The sequence below is a fragment of the Lepus europaeus genome, chromosome X (genome assembly GCF_033115175.1).
Source record: "Lepus europaeus isolate LE1 chromosome X, mLepTim1.pri, whole genome shotgun sequence".
In the NCBI taxonomy this organism is placed as follows: domain Eukaryota; kingdom Metazoa; phylum Chordata; class Mammalia; order Lagomorpha; family Leporidae; genus Lepus; species Lepus europaeus.
Genome location: NC_084850.1, coordinates 2,243,989 through 2,265,833, shown reverse-complemented (window position 1 = coordinate 2,265,833; position 21,845 = coordinate 2,243,989). Strand labels below are relative to the sequence as shown.

At 37.3% G+C, this 21,845-nt stretch overlaps 1 protein-coding gene across 1 annotated transcript in view; it reads right to left on the bottom strand.

Moving 5' to 3' along the window:
- The window catches only part of GABRA3 (gamma-aminobutyric acid type A receptor subunit alpha3), a 168,590-nt gene that overhangs the window by 52,505 nt on the left and 94,240 nt on the right, over positions 1-21,845 (bottom strand). Inside the window, exon 5 of the mRNA XM_062182925.1 lies at positions 7,642-7,724. Coding sequence (XP_062038909.1) covers positions 7,642-7,724 — 83 coding nt within the window. The remainder of the gene's footprint in view (positions 1-7,641; positions 7,725-21,845) is intronic.

Below are 21,845 nucleotides of genomic sequence, written 5' to 3'. Positions count from 1 at the left end.
ATACTTTTGTCCTCAATTTTATTAATTTGAAGGAATCTATTGGTGTTAATTGAAAACAAGAGCAGGAAACATTGGAACATTGAGTAAAAAGTTTCCACATGTTCAGGTATCAGGACTGGAACATATAAGACTGAAGTGGTCAGTCTGATGAGTTGATTTTGTTTAATAAAAGTGTGCATTAGTATCCCTGTATTATGTTAATGCTAATTCAGTCTGCAAATTAAATATTAATAAGTCTATGCTCATAGAATATTGCATTTGTAACACTGTATGTACATATGTCCATAGTGTTCTTTCAAGGAATAACTGGTTTAGGAAGTGGAATAAATCCTTAAGCTGGCAATCTTGACCTTTGAATCTTGGTAATTTTTTACCTTACTAAGAAGTTCAAATGTTGTTATTCAAGTACTTGCTGACATTTTTCAGTGTCTGAGTATCTTCTATATGCTGTCAGACTTTGCTAATAGTTTAAATTTACTATTTCTCATTCTAAAATTTGATGTCCTTAATAATGTATAAGGAAAATTAAGAAGGTTGGACTGTTCTGTGAATAGCATGTGATTTATAAAATTCCTGGGAATTCCAAATTCTTTTTCTTTTTTTTCTTTTTTCTTTTTTTTTTTTTTTTGACAGGCAGAGTGGATAGTGAGAGAGAGAGACAGAGAGAAAGGTCTTCCTTTTTGCCGTTGGTTCACCCTCCAATGGCTGCTGCGGCTGGCGCATCGTTATGATCCGAAGCCAGGAGCAAGGTGCTTCTCCTGGTCTCCCATGGGGTGCAGGGCCCAAGCACTTGGGCCATCCTCCGCTGCCTTCCTGGGCCATAGCAGAGAGCTGGACTGGAAGAGGGGCAACCGGGACAGAATCTGGCGCCCCAACCGGGACTATAACCCGGTGTGCCGGCGCCGCAAGGCGGAGGATTAGCCTGTTAAGCCACAGCGCCGGCCCAAATTCTTTTTCTTGACTATCTTGTTTAGTATGTAAGGAATTTGGAAATACTACCAATAGCAATGATGCATAAAATATTAAAAATCCCAACACCACAGGTTTGTTTAGCCTATCTTTGTGCATGATATAAATTGATTTACATTCTATTAATATGCTTATGTGTCTGGTTTTTGCTCAGCATTGTATCTGTTATTCATGAATGTAATATGTGTCATTGCCAAAGATATTTAATCCATTCTGACAGACACTGGGATAGTTTTTCTTTTTCATTTTAGTCTTTCTAGTGAGTTGTTAGTGGAACCTTCTGATTTTAATTTGCATTTCCCTTCTAATGAATGGAGCACTGTGTATGTATGTATGTGTGTGTGTGTTTGTGTATGTGTGTGCTTGGGTATGTGAGCCAGTAGTTGGGAAGCAATGTTTTTTTAAGGTGTCTTTTCAGTACTTTTGCCCTTTTTCTACAGAGATTTCTGATTACTTCTTATAGATGTATAGGAATATTAGGGATTTGAGTCCTTTGTCACATATATGCTATGCATACTGCTTAGCCTAGAACTTACCTTTGCACCCTCTTAAGTGTCTTTTGATAAAGACACTTAATTAGTGTCTTTATCAAAGACTTTTTTAAATGAGTATTTATTAAAGACTCATTTTTAATATATTCCAAGTTATCCTCTTTTCCCTTTGTGGTTGGTATTTTTCTATGTCATGTTTAAACAATCTCTACCTTTTCCAAGCTCATGAAGTTATTCTCTTTTGTTTTCTTCTAAAAACTAAAAATAGATCTAACATATTATCCAGGTATTCTACTAGTGGGTATACATCCAAAGGAAATGAAACTAGTAGAGAAAATAAATACCTGCACACTCATGTTCATTGTCCCATTACTTACAATAGCCAAGATATGGCATCAACCTTGGTATCCATCAACAGATGAACAAATAAAGAAGATGACACACAAACATGCACACACACACACACACAAGAATTGTTCTCAGTCATGAAAAAAGGAAATCTTGTCATTCATGACAACATAGATGAAGCTCATAGACATCATGCTAAATGAAATAAGCCACACACAGAAAATCTAATACTGTAAGATCTCAGTTGTATGTGGAAGCTAAAAAAGGTTGATATAGGGGCTGGCATTGTGGCATAGCAGGTAAAGCCATCACCTGTCACACAGGCATCCCATACAGGTGCTGGTTCGAGTCCTGGCTGTTCCACTTCCGATCCAGCTCCCTGCTAATGGCCTGGGAAAAGCAGTGGAAGATGGCTAAAGTGCTTGGGCCCCTGCCACCCACATGGGAGACATGGAAGAAGCTTTTGGCTTCAATCTGGCCCAGCTCTGGCCAGTGCTGCCATCTAGGTAGTGAACCAGTGGATGAAACATTCTCTCTCTCTCTCTCTCTCTCTCTCTCTCTCTCTCTCTCCTATCTCCTATCTCCTATCTCCTTTCTCCTCTATCTAACTCTTACTTTCAAATAAAGAAAGAAATCTTAAAGAAAGGAAATGCTATAAAAAATGTTGATCTGTGGCCATTGGAGGGTGAACCAACGGCAAAAAGGAAGACCTTTCTCTCTGTCTCTCTCTCACTGTCCACTCTACCTGTCAAAAAAAAAAAAGTTGATCTGAACTTACAATAGGAACTATTAAAGGCTTTGGAAGGGTGAGAGGAGGGGGAATAGAGGGAGATTAGATAATGGATACTAAAGCATAGATTCTAGTGTTTCCCAGCACAGTGACAAGACTGTGGTTCACAAAAACCTATTATAAAAGACAGGAGCTCCAGGGCTCCAACCATAAAATAGTGGTGAGGAGAGAGAAACATTAATTCCCCTGATTTGATCAGTATCCATTGTGTACATACATTGAAATGTCACACTGTAGCCCATAAATAAATAAAATTATTATTCATCAAAAATACTTCTCTTAAAGGAGATTAAATTTCTAACTTATCAGATTTGATGCTCATGCTTTGAATATATGTGTTGACTTATAACCCTGTATCCCATAAGTATGTACAATAAAATTAATAATTAAAAATTTACATATTTAAATAATAGAAAGTTAATTTATAAGGGCAGTGGCATCACTAATGAGTGGTGAAAGGTGCTGGGACATTTAGTATATTCATTTGTCTATCACTGTGGTCACCCATTCTTGTGCACATTCTCCCTATATTTGGTAGTTTCTCACACATGAGGCTGTTCCTCAAAAGTAAGTGAGGAAGCCAGGTCGTAGAAGACCCAGCTGATAGATCTCTTACCTAAACAGTCTTGTGACACACCTCTGAATGTAACTGCTAGAAGGTTAGTCATTAACTCCAAGACTTTGTGAGCCACAAGAAACCCTTCTTATATTCTGTGCCTGCTTAAACTAGGCGGGTAGATTCTGTAGCTAACTAAGATGATAACTAATAAAAATTAGTCATTGAGTTTAAAAAGTAGTGTTTTACCTGTCACTTTTTTATGCTTAGATCTGCAATTCATCTGGAATTTATTTTTGTGTATGATATAATGTAATTATAAAATTATCTCTTTCTATTATGTGCCATTAGTATATTTACATATCATTGCAACAATGATAATTTGTCTGAATTTCTATAGATTTAAAAAGGTCTAAGATATTTGGGGATGCATTAGATTTAATCATAACTTCTCCAGCTCTTTTCTCCATCAAGATTATCTCAGCTATTTTTGACACTTTCATATTTCCATTGAAATTTTAGAAGCAGCATTTTTAAATTGTTATTTATCTTGCTTGGTGTTTGCATAACTTCTTAAATCTTTGAGTAGGTAATTATCATCAGTTTATGAATGATCAGTCTTTACTTAATAATTGATCTTGCTCCTTTCTCTGCCTGTTATCCTTCTGCAAAATTACACACAGTTCATTTACTGTGTCCCACATGCTTCTTACTCTTCTGTATTTTGTCTTTCTGTTGATTTGGTTTTGCTATTTTCTATTTACTCATTTTCCAGCTATTTAGTCCTGTCTTTTGGTTGTTAAATTTGTCTATACAATTGTTTTTTAAAGATTCATTTATTTGTTTGAAAGACACAGTTACATAGAAAGAGGGAGAGATAAAAAGAAGGGGAGAGATCTTTCATTTGCTGGTTCACTCCCCAAATGGCTGCAACAGCCCAATCTGGGCCAGGCCAAATCCAGGAGCCAGGAACTTCATTCAGGTCTCCAACACATGTGGCAGGGTCCAAATACCTCAGCCACCTTCCACTGCTTTCCCAGTGGAGCACTTGTGACTTAACTGGCACTCATATGGGATGTCAGCACTGCAAGCGGTGGTCCAACCCATTGCTCCAAAATACCAGTCCCTATGCATCCAATTTTGAATTTTAGATTTTGTACTTCTTTGTAAGTAATTTTCAATCTATTCTTGATATATTCTAATGTTCTATTGAAATTATTTTATACCTGTTGTATTCATCTTTTTTCTTCATTTTTAACATATTAGCCATAGTTTTTTTAAAGATTTATTTATTTGAAAGTCAGAGTTACACAGAGAGAGGAGAGGCAGAGAGAGAGAGAGGTCTTCCATCCACTCGTTCACTCCCCAATTGGTCACAACAGTCAGATCTGTGCCAATCTGAAGCCAGGAACCAGGAGCTTCCTCCAGGTTTACCCACATGGATGCAGGGGCCCAAGGACTTGGGCTATCTTCTACTGCTTTCCCAGGACATAGCAGAGAGCTAGATCAGAAATGGAGCAGCCAGGACTTGAACCGGCATCCATATGGAATGCTGGCACTGCAGGCGGCGGCTTTACTTGCTACGCCACAGCGCTGGCCCCTAGCCATAGTTTTTTTTTTTTTAAGTTTTTTTAAAGTCTATAAATGCTGAGATATAAATAACCTGTAGATCCATTTCTATATTTTATTTTTCTGTTTTTTGTTTTTACATCTTGGTTTTAGATCACATATGGGTAGTCATTCCCCTGCCTCGTGATTTTTTGTTGAATTCCAAATATTGTGTATAAAACTGTATAGTTTTCAGATGGAAGCCTCTCTTATCAGAGAATCTTCATTCTTTCCCTTACTATGCAGTTAGTGTGGGAAAAGTATCACTTTAATCTCATAAAGGACTGAGCTGGATTATAGTCTTGCTTAAATCCAGTCTGTTTCTGCTGTTCTCATGCAACTAGGACAAAGTTTCTGAAGTTTAAAATGATAGCCTGGCACTTCTTTTCAGCATATTGGGAGGCTTCAGAAAAGGTAGCTCTGCCTTACCATTTTTTCCTGGTAGTATTTATGCTCTGTGCATGGGGTCAACCTTGAATCTAAGCTGCAAACCGTGGCCCGAATTGGGATGAAGAAACTACAGGTCACACGATTTATGTATAAGAAGTTCTTCCCTTTTTCCAGAACTGTAGTCTGTTAAACTCTTATTGCTTCTGCAGTTTTAGGTTTTCTTGTTATTCATGAGGGGAGCACTGGTCACAGGCAGGCAATTCTGTCCTACCCACATGGAAATAATACTCATCTAATTTGATAGCAAATCCATTGGGATAATAATTTCATTGACTTGTTTCATTTGCTGCTACTCATGGGGTCCTGTTGCCCATGAGATCCAGAATCAGATCACCTCTCTTCAGTTTCACAACTATCACTGTGAACTAAGCCATCATCATCTCTCATGTGAAAAAAATACATCTTGCTTTCATTTTTCCTGTATTTATATTATTTTAAAAACATTTAATAATTATTTTAAAACATACAAAAATATTCCAATCACTCCATATTTTCTCTCAGCCTATAATCCAAAACCCTTTGATGGCCTACAAGTCTCTAAATGATCTGGCTGGTCCTCCTCCATATTATTCTCTCCTAATGTTTCTCCCTTGACCACTCTGACCAAGCACATTGGCTAATTTGATGGATCTTTGAACAAATCAAATACTTCCCTGAATTCACATCCTATCCTTGGTTGGTCCTTCTATCTGGAGCACTATTTCCTCAGATATGTGCATTAAGTGATTTACTTCCTGAAAATGTCTGCTCAAATATCACTTAAGTTATAATAATACATAATAATTACACATATTTATGGGAAATAGTGAGACATTTTGATATAATACACAATATCTGATGACCAAATCATTAGCATTTTGATCACCTCAAATATTTGTCATTTTTTTCCTGGGAACATTAAAAATACTTTTCTAGTAGCTATTTTGAAATAAACAGTAAATTGTTGTTAACTATACCCATCTCCACATGTTGTAGAACACCAAAATATATTCCTCCAATCTAACCATAATTTTTGTACCTCTTGACCAACCTTTTCCCTTCTCTTCACTCCCAGCCCTTTTTAAAATAAAATAGGGTGAGCCTGTTCACCTCATTCTTCAATATTTTCATGTTTTCCAATGGTTCTCCTCACCATAAAATCTACTTTGTATTTTAATTTTTTTCATTGTTTATTTTATTCCTCACCATCACTCTCCACTCTGTAATATAAACTCCAGAAGGATGGGGTTTTGTTTTATTCATGGGTACATTCCAAGTTTCTAGAAAAGAGCCTGGCACACAGGAGATAATCTGTAAATATCTGACAAATTAATGATTGAAAAAATATGTCACACATAATTATTTAGGTCTTTTCAAATGCGGCTCCTATTTCAAAGCACAGAGATAAATCCAATTTAGCCGTGATCAACATGGATCTTGATATATTACTTTGATTGACTCCCTATATAACTTACCTCTAAAATTCTTACATGCATAAATTCACTTAAATTCTGTTCAAGTTTTATTTTTCTAATTCATTTGAAAATGGATTTATGTATCTACTCTTTTGTCTGTGATATTTACAGCTATCAGGAAAGGAAATATGCTCAAAAATGAGCAAATCTCCAGAGTCACTTTCTATCATTTACTGTTGAGACTTGGACATAGTTGTGTGATGATGCAGGTAGAATGGATATTTCAAAACATATAAGCACATTCTGTTTGAGATATCTTACCCTGAGGAAGATGCTATTGTACTTTATGTCAGCTTTTCTCACTCTGTCCTCTGGGCAATTTAGAAAACAGATTTTTTTTCTTTTTCTTCTTCTTTTTTTTTTTTGACAGGCAGAGTGGATAGTGAGAAAGAGAGAGAGACAGAGAGAAAGGTCTTCCTTTTGCCATTGGTTCACCCTCCAATGGTCGCCACGGCTGGCACGCTGCGGCCAGCACGCTGTGGCCAGCGCACCGCACTGATCCAAAGCCAGGAGCCAGGTGCTTCTCCTGGTCTCCCATGGGGTGCAGGGCCCAAGAACTTGGGCCATCCTCCACTGCACTCCCGGGCCATAGCAGAGAGCTGGACTAGAAGAGGAGCAACTGGGACAGAATCCGGCGCCCCTACCGGGACTAGAACCCAGTGTGCCGGCGCCGCAAGGCGGAGGATTAGCCTGTTGAGCTGCAGCGCCGGCCTAGAAAACAGATTTTAATATTTCAATTTAATGACAGAGGAATTAGTCTAAAATGGTGAAATAAGATATGCTGCCTAGAAAGAACACTATATTAAAGGCTAACTTTCCTCTCCTAATCAGTTAGTACAACTCAATCTCACTCCCCTGACTCCCAAAGCAGCCAAGATTAACATTCTCACTTTTAGCAACACCTAAGGGACAGAATAGGATGTGTGAAGTTTCTTTTGTAAGAATCAGGCAAACAAAAAGTGAGAAAATACATACAGCTTCCAAACTTCAACGGGCAGGCATGCACATCCATGGGAAAATCTTCCAAATGCATGGGACACTCAGCATGAATTGTTAATCTAAAAGAAAAGAGGACATGAAATAAAATTGACCTAAAATAAATGCTATTAACACAAGATAAATTCCCACTCTGCAGCAATTGAGTGCCCCTAAGAATAACAGGTAATTTTGTTCAATTAGATTCACTGAAATTCAAATCTTTATGATTACAAGGGATGGGTTAAATAAATCAGATAGCTTGTCAAAGCAGCATTTTGTATTCAGATTTTTAGATCAGATCTGTATCTCATCCTATCTCCTTTAGAAAAACAAATATAATTCATCTGTCCACTTTTAGCCACCCCCTAAGAAGCCTGGAACCATCAGTTCCTGACTCATTCACTCCTGATCATACTTAAAATTATTTCTAAAATAATTCTTGATAGGTTTTTTGTATGAGTTAACCAATTAAAAAAGCTCCCTGAAGAGGTGAAATGTGTAGAAGGAATATCTTCACCCTGATAGTGAACAGACACAAACCACAACTCTGCTACACATAGGAACTGCTATAGCTATATTGAAAGAGATGACTCTTGGAGCAAAACACACACACACACACACACATACACACGTGCATGCTTGCACATGTATACAGTCACACAGCAACTGATGATGTCACAAGAAAAAAATACAAAGGTAATGGAACTAAAGAGTTCACACTTTGTCATGCATGGATTCCTCTGTGGAAATCTGGAAATGGGTACAATTTGCTATGTGCACATACTCATTCCCCTGCATTACTCTGTCTTATCAATCTACTCCAAGGTTTCCTCCTGATTTCTATTAAAATTTTTGAGGCTCCATTTTCATTGGCCTGGATAGTAGCCTCCTATGTATAAATGGGACTTACAGTTATTTGGAACCTACCTCTGATGAGTTGTTTCTATCTTTAATACCTCCTGCTTATATTGGGCCCGATTCCTGCCACATTCTTGGAGTTCTAATAGGTTGAGAAGTTTGTCATCAATTATTGTGTCATTCATTCCCCCAACAGCTTTCTCTTTTACACAGCAACTTCTGCTCATACTTTTCCAGGATTCATAAAATACTTAGCACCAGAATTCCTACTTAATGAAATACCAATCTATCAGTCTAAGGACTTTATCCCACTTCTAGACAATTATCAAAGAAGCCTGTTGGGGGAACTATCTTGTTGAAGTAAAAAAGAAATTCTTGTAATGAATCCCATATGTAGACTCCAGTTCTCACTGCCCTCAATCCCAGTGCTGTTGTAATGGTATCAAAAAGCAAGATCCTAGCAAGAGGATATCCCAAGACTATTGATGCTTTGTACTGGTTCTCTTTAGTTGATGAGAGTGAGCTACCAGGAAATATTTGTTAAATTATAGACATTCACATGTCTAGGAAGGCAAAGAGATTGAATGTATAATAATTATTATTATGATAGCCATTGATAATAACTCATGAGATGCTCACAGCATGTTACAACTTCTAAAGCACATTGTCATCAATAATTCATTCAGATAGAGATACTAGTTGGTTGTAACTGAGAATGCTGCTTATCCATTTGTTCCCTATGGTGATCTGTGAGGGGCATATTACAGGTATTATTTTCATTCCTATTTCAGAGACAAGAATTCATGGAGTTAAAGTGATTTTCTCAGAGTCACATAAAGTAGAGAACTGGAGTACAAGTCCAGTGTTCTTTCTATATCAACTATATTCTCTTCATCTGATGGAAAATATCTTCTCTCCTCTTTCAGTCATGTGAAAGATACTCTAATTATTTGCAGTTACCTTTGAGTAGACATTGCCTAGGAATAAAGTAGTTGTGGGAAGATACAAAGAGAAACAGAAGAACCAGAGTTGTAATCCAGAAATCACACCCTCATAATGACTATTGTAAAGAAGGTGAAAGATAACCGCACATATACCATTAATTGTTATCATAGGGCATGAGTTGAAGACATTAACCTGAGTATAGTCAGGGATTTTTCTGTTGCACAAAAAGCTGGAAGGAGTATTGAAAGTTGTAGCTAGGTGGAGGGAGAGAAGGAGGTCAAGAAGAGAAGTCAGTATGGCACTAGAAGTCAGAGAGCATTAGGATGTGTTTAGGAGCCAATAAAAAAAACACAGCATGTTTGGGCTTGTGAAGTACCCTGTCCCCACAAACATCTGCTATTTCCTCCAAGTTCTGGGCTTAGGTAGGATAGGAGGGAAGTGGATTGGATGATAGGAAAGCTATTATAAATTAGTGCTGATTCTAATCACAAATCACTACCTTTGCATCCTGATTTGATAATCCATTTGTTGTGATCTTATTTTCCACATCCCCAGGACTGCTGAGTAAGCATAAAGCAATTACCCTTTGGCATTACTCACAAGAAGAAGTATCTTGGAATTAATAATGTAAGTGGAGAAGAGAACACGATTTTCTTTATTAAACCCTCGTGGAATCTTTTCGGTATCTAACAAAAGAAGCAAGTTTCTCAGTGAAATATATTTTCCTTGTGTCTGATTCTTTGAGTCATGAAACCCTCTTTGTTCCTTAAGAATAAAAGTCAGATGGTAGGCTATTGCAAGAAAGCTTGAGAACTGAGCTTTTATCCAGGATATGGGGAATTTTCCAAATATCCAAGGGATTAGTTAAGTTTCAAGGACCATTGTCACCCTATTTCAACCTCTTACATTTAGATGGTGTTACTGAAAATAAAAGATGAGTATTTGCTGAAAGACACACACTTGGTTTCTGCCTTCCAGCCTGACAAGCCTAAAGTGAAACTTACAAAGTAGCAGATAGTACAGTTAAGAGACTATAGAGATGTTAACCAAGAGATTAGCAAAGGACATGGAAACAGACACTAAAACTATTAAGTCTTATTTAAGTTTAGGGATTGAAATTTTCTCAACTTTGTTCTCTTACCTGTATAAAGGAATACAGGGGCCAGCATTGTGACATACTGGGTTAATTTACTACCTGTGATGCCAGTATCCCATATTGGTGCCCATTTGTGTCCTGGCTACCCCACTTCCAATCCAGCTCCCTGCTACTGGCCCCAGAAAGCAGTGGAGGATGGCCGAAGTACTTGTGCCTCTGCCACCTGTGTGGGAGACCTGGAAGAAGCTCTTGGCTCCTGGCTTCTGCCTGGCTCATGCCTGGCTGCTGCAGCCATCTAGGAAGTGAAGCAGCAGCATATTGGAAGAGCTCTCTCTCTCTCTCTCTCACTCTCGCTCTCTCCCTCTCTCTCTCCATATGTGTTTGTCTATCTCTAACTCTGCCTTTCAAATAAATAAATGCATCTTTAAAAAATAGAGACAATAATCCCTGCCTACATAACCAATCCAATTACTCATTTGATAATTTCAATTACTCATCAATTACTCATTTGATAATTTCATGGATTCACAGGGTGTTAGGAGGAACAAAGCAAAAAAAGGAAGTAAAAACTTTATCTACTCCAGAATATTATCACTATCATTATTATCTTTATTATATACAGAGCACATTTTCTGAGAGACAACTAAACCACAATTAAAGTCTTTAGGAGAGATGGTTCCCTCTGACTTCAAATCAACAAGATAAACATCCCTGTGAAATTCTTCTTCACCTGTGTCTTGTTGCAATATTTATTTCTATTCATGGACTCACTTGTGGATCTCGACTAAGTCTGCTTGTATTTTGGCTAGTACTCTTGAATGAGATTTTCAAAGAAAGATCTGAGACCCCTCCAAATGTGACATTCAGATCACAGGGCTTTAGTTACAATTCAGAATTTGGCCTGCTCTGGGACCTCTGCAAAGACTAGATGGAAAGTAAGAGGCAATCTAGGAAACCCCCTTCTTTGGAGGAGGAAGATATAAATGGGATCTGAGGCCCTTTTCAGCCTTGCATACACACACATACACACACACACAACACACATACCTCATTTGTTGCCTTCATTCTACTGTTTTTTTTTTTCAACATCTTGGCTCCCTTATAGCCATATCCTTTGCTGTTAACCAGTTGACTTTTATCCTACAACATTAATAAATTAAAATTCTATTACTTCCATTACCTCCTAGTTGTGTCTCTGATTTCACTCATTTCCCTTACAGTATATTCTCTACATAATAGTCTTCTAGTGTTTCCCCATCTTATACAGAGAAAAAGCTGAAGTACTTATTCTGCTGATGGGGTCTGGTATGAATTTATTTTCCATTTCTTTCATGTGTACTTCCTGTTAAACCCTCTTTTTTCACTGGGCTCCAGCTCTTTTGACATGCCAGACTTTCTTAAATCATGGTCTTTATATTTGCTATGCTGTCTTCTAGATTGTTCTTCTCTCAGACACCTTGATGACTAATTCCAGTACTTCTTACAAGTCTGCTAAATTAGCATATTTTGATGGTGTCTACCCAATCCACATTCAGTTTGTTATTCACCCTACGGTAAGAAACCATATCATTCTTTGTTTTTCTATAGCATCTGACATACAACATGTCATATAATATAGATAGATAGATAGGTAATATTTTATTTAGTATCTATTTTCCTTCTTTTCATACTACAAGTTTGGAGTTTGTTTAATCTTATTTTTTCTTTGATGTGTACCAAGGGCCTAGTGAAGTACCTAGCATATCATAGGTATTAAATGAATATCTACTAGATGAATGAATTTCTGAATGATTTTTCTTTTTTAAAGGCATATATTTCTATGGAGACCTTGAAGAAAGCAGGTGCAGGTTGGGCAAGATAGAGTTGAGGTATTCGGGGGTTCTAGGTAAAGTAGCATTTTAATATGATTCATTAATATCAAAATATCTCAATTTATCTCCTTCAATAATATAGCTTCTTTCCTACAATTTCAGACCTGAAAGAATCTTATAGAAAAGTGTCTAACTTTGTCCCCTCATAGATTTTGTGTATGAGAAAACAAGAGGGAAGGAACTTATTCACGATCACCCAATATATCTGGGACAGAAAGGACTACAACTTTCCTGACTCCCTGGTGTACTCAACAAATATTTATTGACCACCTCCTGTGTCCTGGGTACTATTTTAAATAATGTTAAATATGTAAGTAGACTACTGTCCATATTAGACTACTGTCCACTTAGAGCTTACATTTGAGTAGCAGGAGACAAGAAATAAATACGATAAATAAGCAAATTATATAGTACATTGAAAGGTGATGTGCCCTAGGGAGAAAAACAAGAGGATGCAGTAGAGCATATTGAGAAGGGACTGAAATTTTTAATAGCGTGTTCTGGAGTACTTCACTGAGTAGATAACATTTGAGAAATGACCCAAAGAAGATGAAAATATGAGGCTTGTAGAAATTTGGGGAAATGGTATTCAAAGTAGCAGGGGTAAATGAAAAGGCCTAAGGTAAAAATGTGCTCATTGTGCTCAAAGAACAGGAAGTGGGCTACTGCAGCTATAGTGGGGAGACTAAGGAGGGCCATTAACAAAAGATTACTTTCAAGAGGAAACTATGGGACATGGACTATATGGCATAAGGCCTCCCAGCATCTTCTGACTTTCATTCTGAATGATATGTGGCAGCATTGCAAGACTTTCAGTGAAAGGATAGCTTGATCTAACATTTGAGGATTACTCCAGCAACTTTATGGAGAATAAATTGAATGAAGTAAGTGACAAAAGCAAGGAGATGAAACTCAACACTCATTCATGATTCAAAATACTCAAAATCTATGGATGGAAGACAAATTTTTCAATTGATAAACCGTATTTACATAAAAACCCACATTTAGCCTCATATTTATTAGTGAAATATTACGTTGCTTACCCCTAAGAACAGGAAAGGATGTCTACTGTCTCTTAATTTTTATTAGAGATTTTAGCCCATTTTAGAAGGAAAGCAATGAAGACTCACTGGTGATGGTTATGGAATTTTTTTTGAGATGACCAAAATGTTCTGAGATTAGATATTGGTGATGGTTGCTCAACTGAATATATTAAAATCATTTATTTGTACACTTTAAAATGATGAATTGTATAACTTGTGAAACACATTTCAATAAATTCATCTAAAAATTAGGCAATCAAAAGTATATGAGACAAAAGTTGGAAAGCAAAAATAAAAAGTATATTTTGCAGATGGTATGTTCAGACATTCTGGCTTAATAGATTTATAAGATCAAATATCATTAAGATTTCAAGTCTCTACAAATTGCTCTAAAGACTCAATATGCTTATGGGGCTGGTTTCTGATGCAGAGGGTTAAGTCACTTGCTTGGAACACAGGCATCACACATGGGGGCTGGTTTGGGTCCTGGTCGCTCCACTTAGGATCCAGATCCCTGCTAATGTGCCTAGAAAGGCACTGGAGAATGGCCCAAGTAATTGGGCCCCTGCATCCATGCAGGAGATGCAGATGAAGCTCCTGGCTCCTGGCTTCAGGCTGGCCCAGCTCTGGCTGTTGCAACCATATGGGGAGTGAACCAGTGGATGGAAGATCTCTTGGTCTTTCCTTCTTTCTCTGTAACTCTAACTTCCAAATAAATAAATCTTATAAAAATGGACTTAATATATTCTTTTGAAAATACTAATTTTTTTATGAAAGTGGTAAGCTATATCTAAAATTTGTACGGGAATTTAAGGAATCTAGAATTGTCAGAACATCTTTTCTAAAAAAGATTTATTTATTTATTTGAGAGAGAGAGAGAGAGAGAGAGGAGAGAAAGAGAGAGGGCAGTGAGAGATTTTCCATTTGCTGGTTCATGCCCTAGACAGCCGCAATAGCCAGGCCTGCGCCAGGCTGAAGCCAGGAGCCAGAATCTTCATCCAGGTCTCCCACGTGGGTGGCAGGGGCACAAGCACTTGGGCTATGCTCCACTGCTTTTTCCTGTCCATTAGCAGGGAACTTAATCAGAAGTGAAGCAGCCAGGAAACCAATTGGCACTGATATGGGATGCCAGCATCACAGGTGGTAACTTCACCTATTATACCACAACACCAGCCCCTGATAGATCATCTTTTAAAAAAATTGTTAGTGTCATTTCCCAATTTTAAAACATACTATGAATATAATGCTACAGTAACCTCTTTATTGCAATTTTGGCCTAAAGAAAGATACATAGTTAGAAATGGAAAATAACATAACATCTTAAAATAAAATTTTGAACTTAAAAACATATTTATCTATTTATTCATTTGAAGAGTGAGAGAAAAAGACTGAGACTCTCCTCTGGCTTACACCCTAAATGGCCACAATGCACAATGGCCAGGGCTGATCCAGGCCAAAACCAGGAGCCTGGAACTCCATCCAGTTCTCCCACATGAGGGGCAGAGGCCCAATAGGCAATCATCCACTGCTTTCTCATGTGCATCAGTAGGGGCTGGATCAGAAATGGAGTGGAGTAGCAGAGACTCAAACCTGTCCTGATATGAGATGCCAGCACTGCTAGCAACTTCCTATGCCACAACGTCAGCCACAAACTTTGAATGAACCAATGTGTGAAGGTACCATTTCTCAATGGAGAAAAGCATAGCTTTTTTTTCAATATTCAGGGCTAGAATTCCATATCCACATCAAAACAAAAACAAATGAATATAGATTCTTAGCTTACACCATAAGCAAAGGGAACATAACAATGAACTATAGGCCTAAGTTTAAGAGCTAAATTTGCTAAAGGAGAACACAGGAGAAAATTTTCATTACCTTGACTTACTCAAAGTTTTCTTAGGCACAACGCAAAAAGCATGATAAAAAAAGAAATGTAATAAATGTGACTTAATGAAAATTAAAACTTTGCTCACCAAATACAACACTGATAAAATAAAAATATGATATAGGCTATATGAATATATTTGAGAAAGGTGTCCAATCAGGAACTTAAATTACGTCTGTATATCTATACATATTAGGAAAAGAAGAAATGTACCTAAACACACTGAAAACCATACATGAAAAGCCCACAGGTCACATCATACTAAACAGGGAAAAAAGATGAAAGTATTTCCTCTCTGATCTGAAACAAGACAAGGATGACACTAATATCATTTCTATTCAAAATAATACTGGAGGTGCTAGCCAGAATAGTAGCTAAGAGAAAAAAAAAAGGCATCTAAATTGGAAAGGAAGAAGTTAAATTGCCCCTGTTTGCAGATGGCAGAATCATGTATGTAGAAAACTGTAAAGGTTCCACCAACAAACTGTTAGAACTAATAAACAACTTCAGTCAAGTTTGACACACAAAAATGAGTACACAAACAGTGATCTAGCTGAAAAAGAATAAACAAGGCAATCTTAATCATTATAATATGAAAAAACCTAGGAATAAATTTAACCAAAGAGATAGAATATTTCATACATTTAAAACTAATAAACAATGATAAAATACGATGCAAATAAATGCAAAAATAGTCTATGTTCATGGAATGGAAGAACAAATTTTGTGAAAATATCTATAATACTCAAAGTGATCTGCAGATTCAGCATAATGCCTATCAAAATCACAATGAAATTTTTCAGAAGAACAGAAAATCCTAAAATTCACATAGAACCTAATAAAACAATTGAGCAAAAAAAGAATTACACTTTGTTTCAATTTAAATATACTACAAATCAGTAGTAATCAAGCCAGCATGGTACTGACATAAAAACAGATACATATACCAATAGAACAGAATATACAGCCCAGAAATAAATCCAGACATTTACAGTCAACTATTTTTGGAAAAGATGAAAGAACACTCATGTGGAAAGGCCAATGTCTTCAATAAATAGTGTTGGGAAAACAGGGTAATCATATACAGAAGAATGAAATTGAATACTTACTCTCCTAGCATAAACAAAAACAAACTCCAAATAGATAAAGGTTAACAAATAATACCAGGTCGGCTACAAGATGGCGGAATAGGGAGAGAGTTCACTGATAGTTCAGAAAAAGAGAGTTTAATAAAAATGGAGATAGTGTAGTTTCAGAGAAGAGTTAGGGAAAAAACTGCAGAAGAAACTCTTCCGGAATTATTGGGACATGGTGGATCTATGTGGAGGACACGGGTGCCCAGGGCTCAGGAGCTCAGATGCCAAGAGTCTCCTCTGCACTAGTGCTGGAAAGAGAGGTGAGACGAAACCACAGTAGCCTGAGATACTGACGGAAAGGTGGCAGGAAGAGCCTAGAGGGAACGAGGCTTGAATCCCCCTGGGGGAAAGTTCACCAGCCTAACTAGAGGAGAGAAAAAAATAAAAGGGATGGTAGGACATGATTCTCTATCTTCACACATCTTATACAAAGGGGTGCAAGACAATAGCGCAGGCGCCATTTTGGACATATGGAACAGCTGCACCAGCTCAGGGCTGTGTCCGCCCTTAACCAAGCAGAAAAACCTGACTCTGGTGGGTAGTAATAACAGGAGACTAAGACATAGTGAATGTGTGGAGCTTTTGAACCAGGATTGTGAAAAAAAAAAAAAACTGAGGGTGTGTGGGAGAACTCATGGTGTGGCTGAGAGTGAGTAGTCTCATTGGGAGACGCCACAAACTTGGGTTGCCCTGGCTACCTGGTGAGAGACATTGCAGAGGAATCTGAGCTTACACTGAAGACTGCACAGATCTTTTGTGTGGCCCTTGGGCAGAGCAGATGAATATTATACAAACTGGGGCTAGCACTCAGGCACTGATTGCCATGGAGGAGAAGCACTCAGCTGAGCAGAATTACTTCCCTTCTGATTAAGAGAGAGAGAGAGAGAGAGAGAGATTTACCACGCCAAACCTGGGTGTGTCACCTTTGGCACACCCTTAACCCTGAAGAACTGAACAGACCTCTCTGGCCACACCCACCACAAGCCTCTAGAGATTCACCAAAAGCAGAGAGTCCACTTAATCTAGAGTCATAGTATAACGAGAAAAGCCACCACAGCAGAAAAAAAAGAGGAAGAAACCAAAGAATATCCCCACAATGCCAACCAACAAACGCAGAAACCGAGGAAACAAGAACAAGGAAGACATTATGACACTCCCAAATGAACATGAGACTCCAATACAAGATTATGAAGATGATGAGATAGAAGAAATGCAAGATATGGATTTCAAAAAATTTATGATAAGAACATTTAGAAGTTATCAATAACAAATGCATGAAATGAAGAAATCCATGCAGGACATGAAAGAAAATCTCTCTCATGAAAATGAAATCTTAATAAGAAATAAAAATGAAATGAGTAATTTAGTACAACATGAAACTGAGACATTAAAGAGAAATCAAAATGAAATGAAGAATTCAATAGAAAAAAATAAAAAAAACACAGTTTAAAAACAGAATCAGTGAGGCAGAAGAAAAAATATCAGACTTAGAAGACGGAGCACAGGATAGTATACAGTCAAACCAAAGAAAAGAAGAGGAAATTAGAAATCTAAAAAAAAATATTGTTGGGAATCTATAGGATACTATTAAAAAAACCAACATTCAGGATCTAGGAATTCCTGAAGGCATGGAGAGAGAGAAAGGATTAGAAGGCCTTTTTAGTGAGATACTAGCAGAAAATTTCCTGGGTTTGGAGAAGGAAAGAGACAACCTAGTACAGGAAGCACATAGAATCGCCAATAAACATGACCAAAATAGATCCTCACCATGAAACGTTGTAATCAAACTCACTACAGTGAAACAGAAAGAAAAGATTCTAAAATGTGCAAGAGAAAAATGTCAGATTACTCTCAGAGGATCTCCCATTAGACTCACAGCAGACTTCTCATCAGAAACCCTACAGGATAGGAGGGAATGGTGAGATATAACCCAAGTACTAAGAGAAAAACAATGGCAGAACAGAATATTATATCCTGCAAAGCTCTCATCTGTGAATGAAGGTGAAATAAACACCTTTCACAGCAAACAGAAATTGAAAGAATTTGTCACCACTCATCCAGGCTTGCAAAAGATGCTTAAAGATGTTTTACACACAGAAATACAGAAACACAGACATCAATATGAAAGAAGGTAAAGGAAGAAAATCTCCCAGTAAAAGATCACAGGAAGTTCAAAGTATATATTGGAAATATCTTTGGGAAAATGGCAGGGCAAAGTCACTACTTATCAATAGTCACCTTAAATGTAAATGGCCTCAACTCTCCAGTTAAAAGGTACAGACTGGCTGAATGGGTTAAGGAACAAAACCCATCTATTTGCTGCTTACAAGAAACACATCTTTCCAACAAAGATGCATGCAGACTGAAAGTGAAAGTCTGAAATAAGATATTCCATGCCAACAGAAACCAAAAAAGAGCTGGCGTAGCCATCTCTATAGCAGACAACATAAACTTTAACACAAAAACTGTTAAGAGAGACACAGAGGGTCACTATATAATGATTAAGGGATCAATTCAACAGGAAGATGCAACTATTATAAATGTATATGCACCAAATTACAAGCACCAGGTTATTTAAAAGATATATTAAGAGACTTAAAGGGAGACTTAGACTCCAATACAATACTATTCAGAGACTTCAGTACTCCACTTTCAGCAATAGACAGATCAACCAGACAGAAGATCAACAAGGAAACAGCAGATTTAATCGACACTATAGTCCAAATAGATCTCACAGATATCTACAGACCTTTTCATCCTACACTTGAAGAATACACATACTTCTCAGCAGTGTATGGAACCTGCTCTAGGATTGACCACATACTAGGCCATAAAGCAAGTCTCAGCAAATTCAAAAGAAACAAAGTCATACCATGAAGTTGGAAGTTAACAACTCAGGAATCCTTAGAGCATATGCAAACACATGGAGACTGAACAACATGCTCCTGAATGAACTCTGGGTCGTAGAAGAAATCAAAAGAGAAATAAAAAACTTTCTGGAAGTAAATGAGGATAACAAAACAAAGTATCAAAACTTATGGGATACAGCAAAAGCAGTGTTAAGAGGAAAGTTTAGAGCAATTGGTGCCTAAACCAATTAACTGGAAAGGCACCAAATAAATGAGCTATCACTGCATCTCAAGGATCTAGAAAAACTACAGCAAACCAAACCCAGAACTAGTAGGAGAAGAGAAACAATTAAAATTAGAGAATAAAGGAACACAATTAAATCCAAATAAACATTACAAAAAATCAGCAATATGAAGGGCTGGAAATAAACTACATTGACACACTATTGGCCCAACTAACTAAACAAAGGAGAGAAAAGACCCAAATCAATAAAATCAGAGATGAATGAAGGAATGTAACAACAGACACCACAGAAATAAAAATAATTATCAGAAATTACTACAAAGAGTTGTATGCCTGCAAACTGGGCAATCTATCAGAAATGAACAGATTCCTGGACACATGCAACCTACCTAAATTGAACCAGGAAGACATACAAAATCTAAACAGACCCATGACTCAGACAGAAATTGAAACAGTAATAAAGCCCCTCCCAACAAAGAAAAGCCCAGGGCCAGATGGATGCACTGCTGAATTCTATCAGACATTTAAAGAAGAACTAACTCCAATTCTTCTCAAACTATTGAGAACAATCGAAAAAGAGGGAATTCTCCCAAATTCTTTCTATGAAGCCAGCATCACCTTAATTCCTAAACCTGAAAAAGATACAGCAATGAAAGAGAATTACAGACCAATTTCCCTCATGAACATAGACGCAAATAAAATAAAATAAAATAAAATTCTGGCCAATAGAATGCAACAACACTTCAGAAAGATCATCCACTCAGACCAAATGTGATTTATCCCTGGTATGCAGGGATGGTTCAGTGTTTTCAAATCAATCAATGTGATACACCACATTTACAAACTGCAGAAGAAAAACCATATGATTATCTCAGTATAGGTAGAGAAAGCATTTGATAAAATACAACACACTTTCATGATGAACACTGTAAGCAAATTGGGTATAGAAGGCACATTCCTCAACACAATTAAGACAATTTATGAAAAACTCACACTAGCATCCTATTGAATGGGGAAAAGTTGGAAGCATTTCCACTGAGATCTGGTACCAGACAGGGATGCCCACTCTCACCACTGCTATTCAATATAATTCTGGAAGTTTTAGCCAGAGCTATTAGGCAAGAAAAAGAAATTAAAGGGATACAATTTTGGAAGGAAGAACTCAAACTATCCCTCTTTGCAGATGATATGATTCTTTATTTAGGGGACCCAAAGAACTCTACTAAGAGACTACTGGAACTCATCGAAGAGTTTGGCGAAGTAGCAGGATATAAAATCAATGCACAAAAATCACAGGTTATGTGTACACAGGCAATGCCATTCCTGAGAAAGAATTTCTAAGATCAATCCCATTGACAATAGCTCCAAAAACAATCAAATACCTTGGAATCAACGTAACCAGAGATGTCAAAGACCCCTACGATGAGAATTACAAAACCTTAAAGAAAAATAGAAGAACTCATAGAATGGCAGATGTCCTAAACAACACTCTGGCCTCAGAATCAGCCCTCAAGGCATTCAGATCTGGCGGAAGAGCCCATGAGAGTATAGCAGGTATGGAAAGCCAAGATATCATGGAAAAAAAAGACCTAAATGAATGATCTCTGTGAGTGAGATCCCAGTGGAAAGAACGGGGCCATCAAAGAAGGAGGTACCCTTCTCCGAAGGGAGGAGAGAACTTCCACTTTGACTATGACCCTATCGGAATAAGATCAAAGTCAGCGAACTCTAAAGGCTTCCATAGCCCTGGCAACTCATGACTAGAGCCTAGGGAGATTACTGACGCCATGAACAGGAGTGTCAAATTGTTAAATCAGCAACAGGAGTCACTGTGTACTTACACCCCATGTGGGATCTGTCCCTAATGTGTCGTCTAAAGCGAAGTGATGCTATAACTAGTACTGAAACAGTATTTTTATACTTTGCGTTTCTGTGTGGGCACAAACTGATGAGGTCTTTACTAATTATATACTGAAGTGATCTTCTGTATATAAAGAGAATTGGAAATGAAAAAAAAAAACAACCTGGTGTTAAAATGGAAATGGCATAGAAAATTAATTAATTTGAAAAAAATTATGTAGGTTCTCTGTCTTTAATGTGCTGTACATTGCTATTTAATGCTATCATTAGTAATCCAATGGTAGTTTTTTCACTTTATGTTGCTATATGGGCAAAATGTTGAAATCTTTACCTAATATATACTAAACTGATCTTCTGTATACAAAGAGAATTGAAAATGAATCTTTACATGAATGGAAGGGGAAAGGGAGCGGG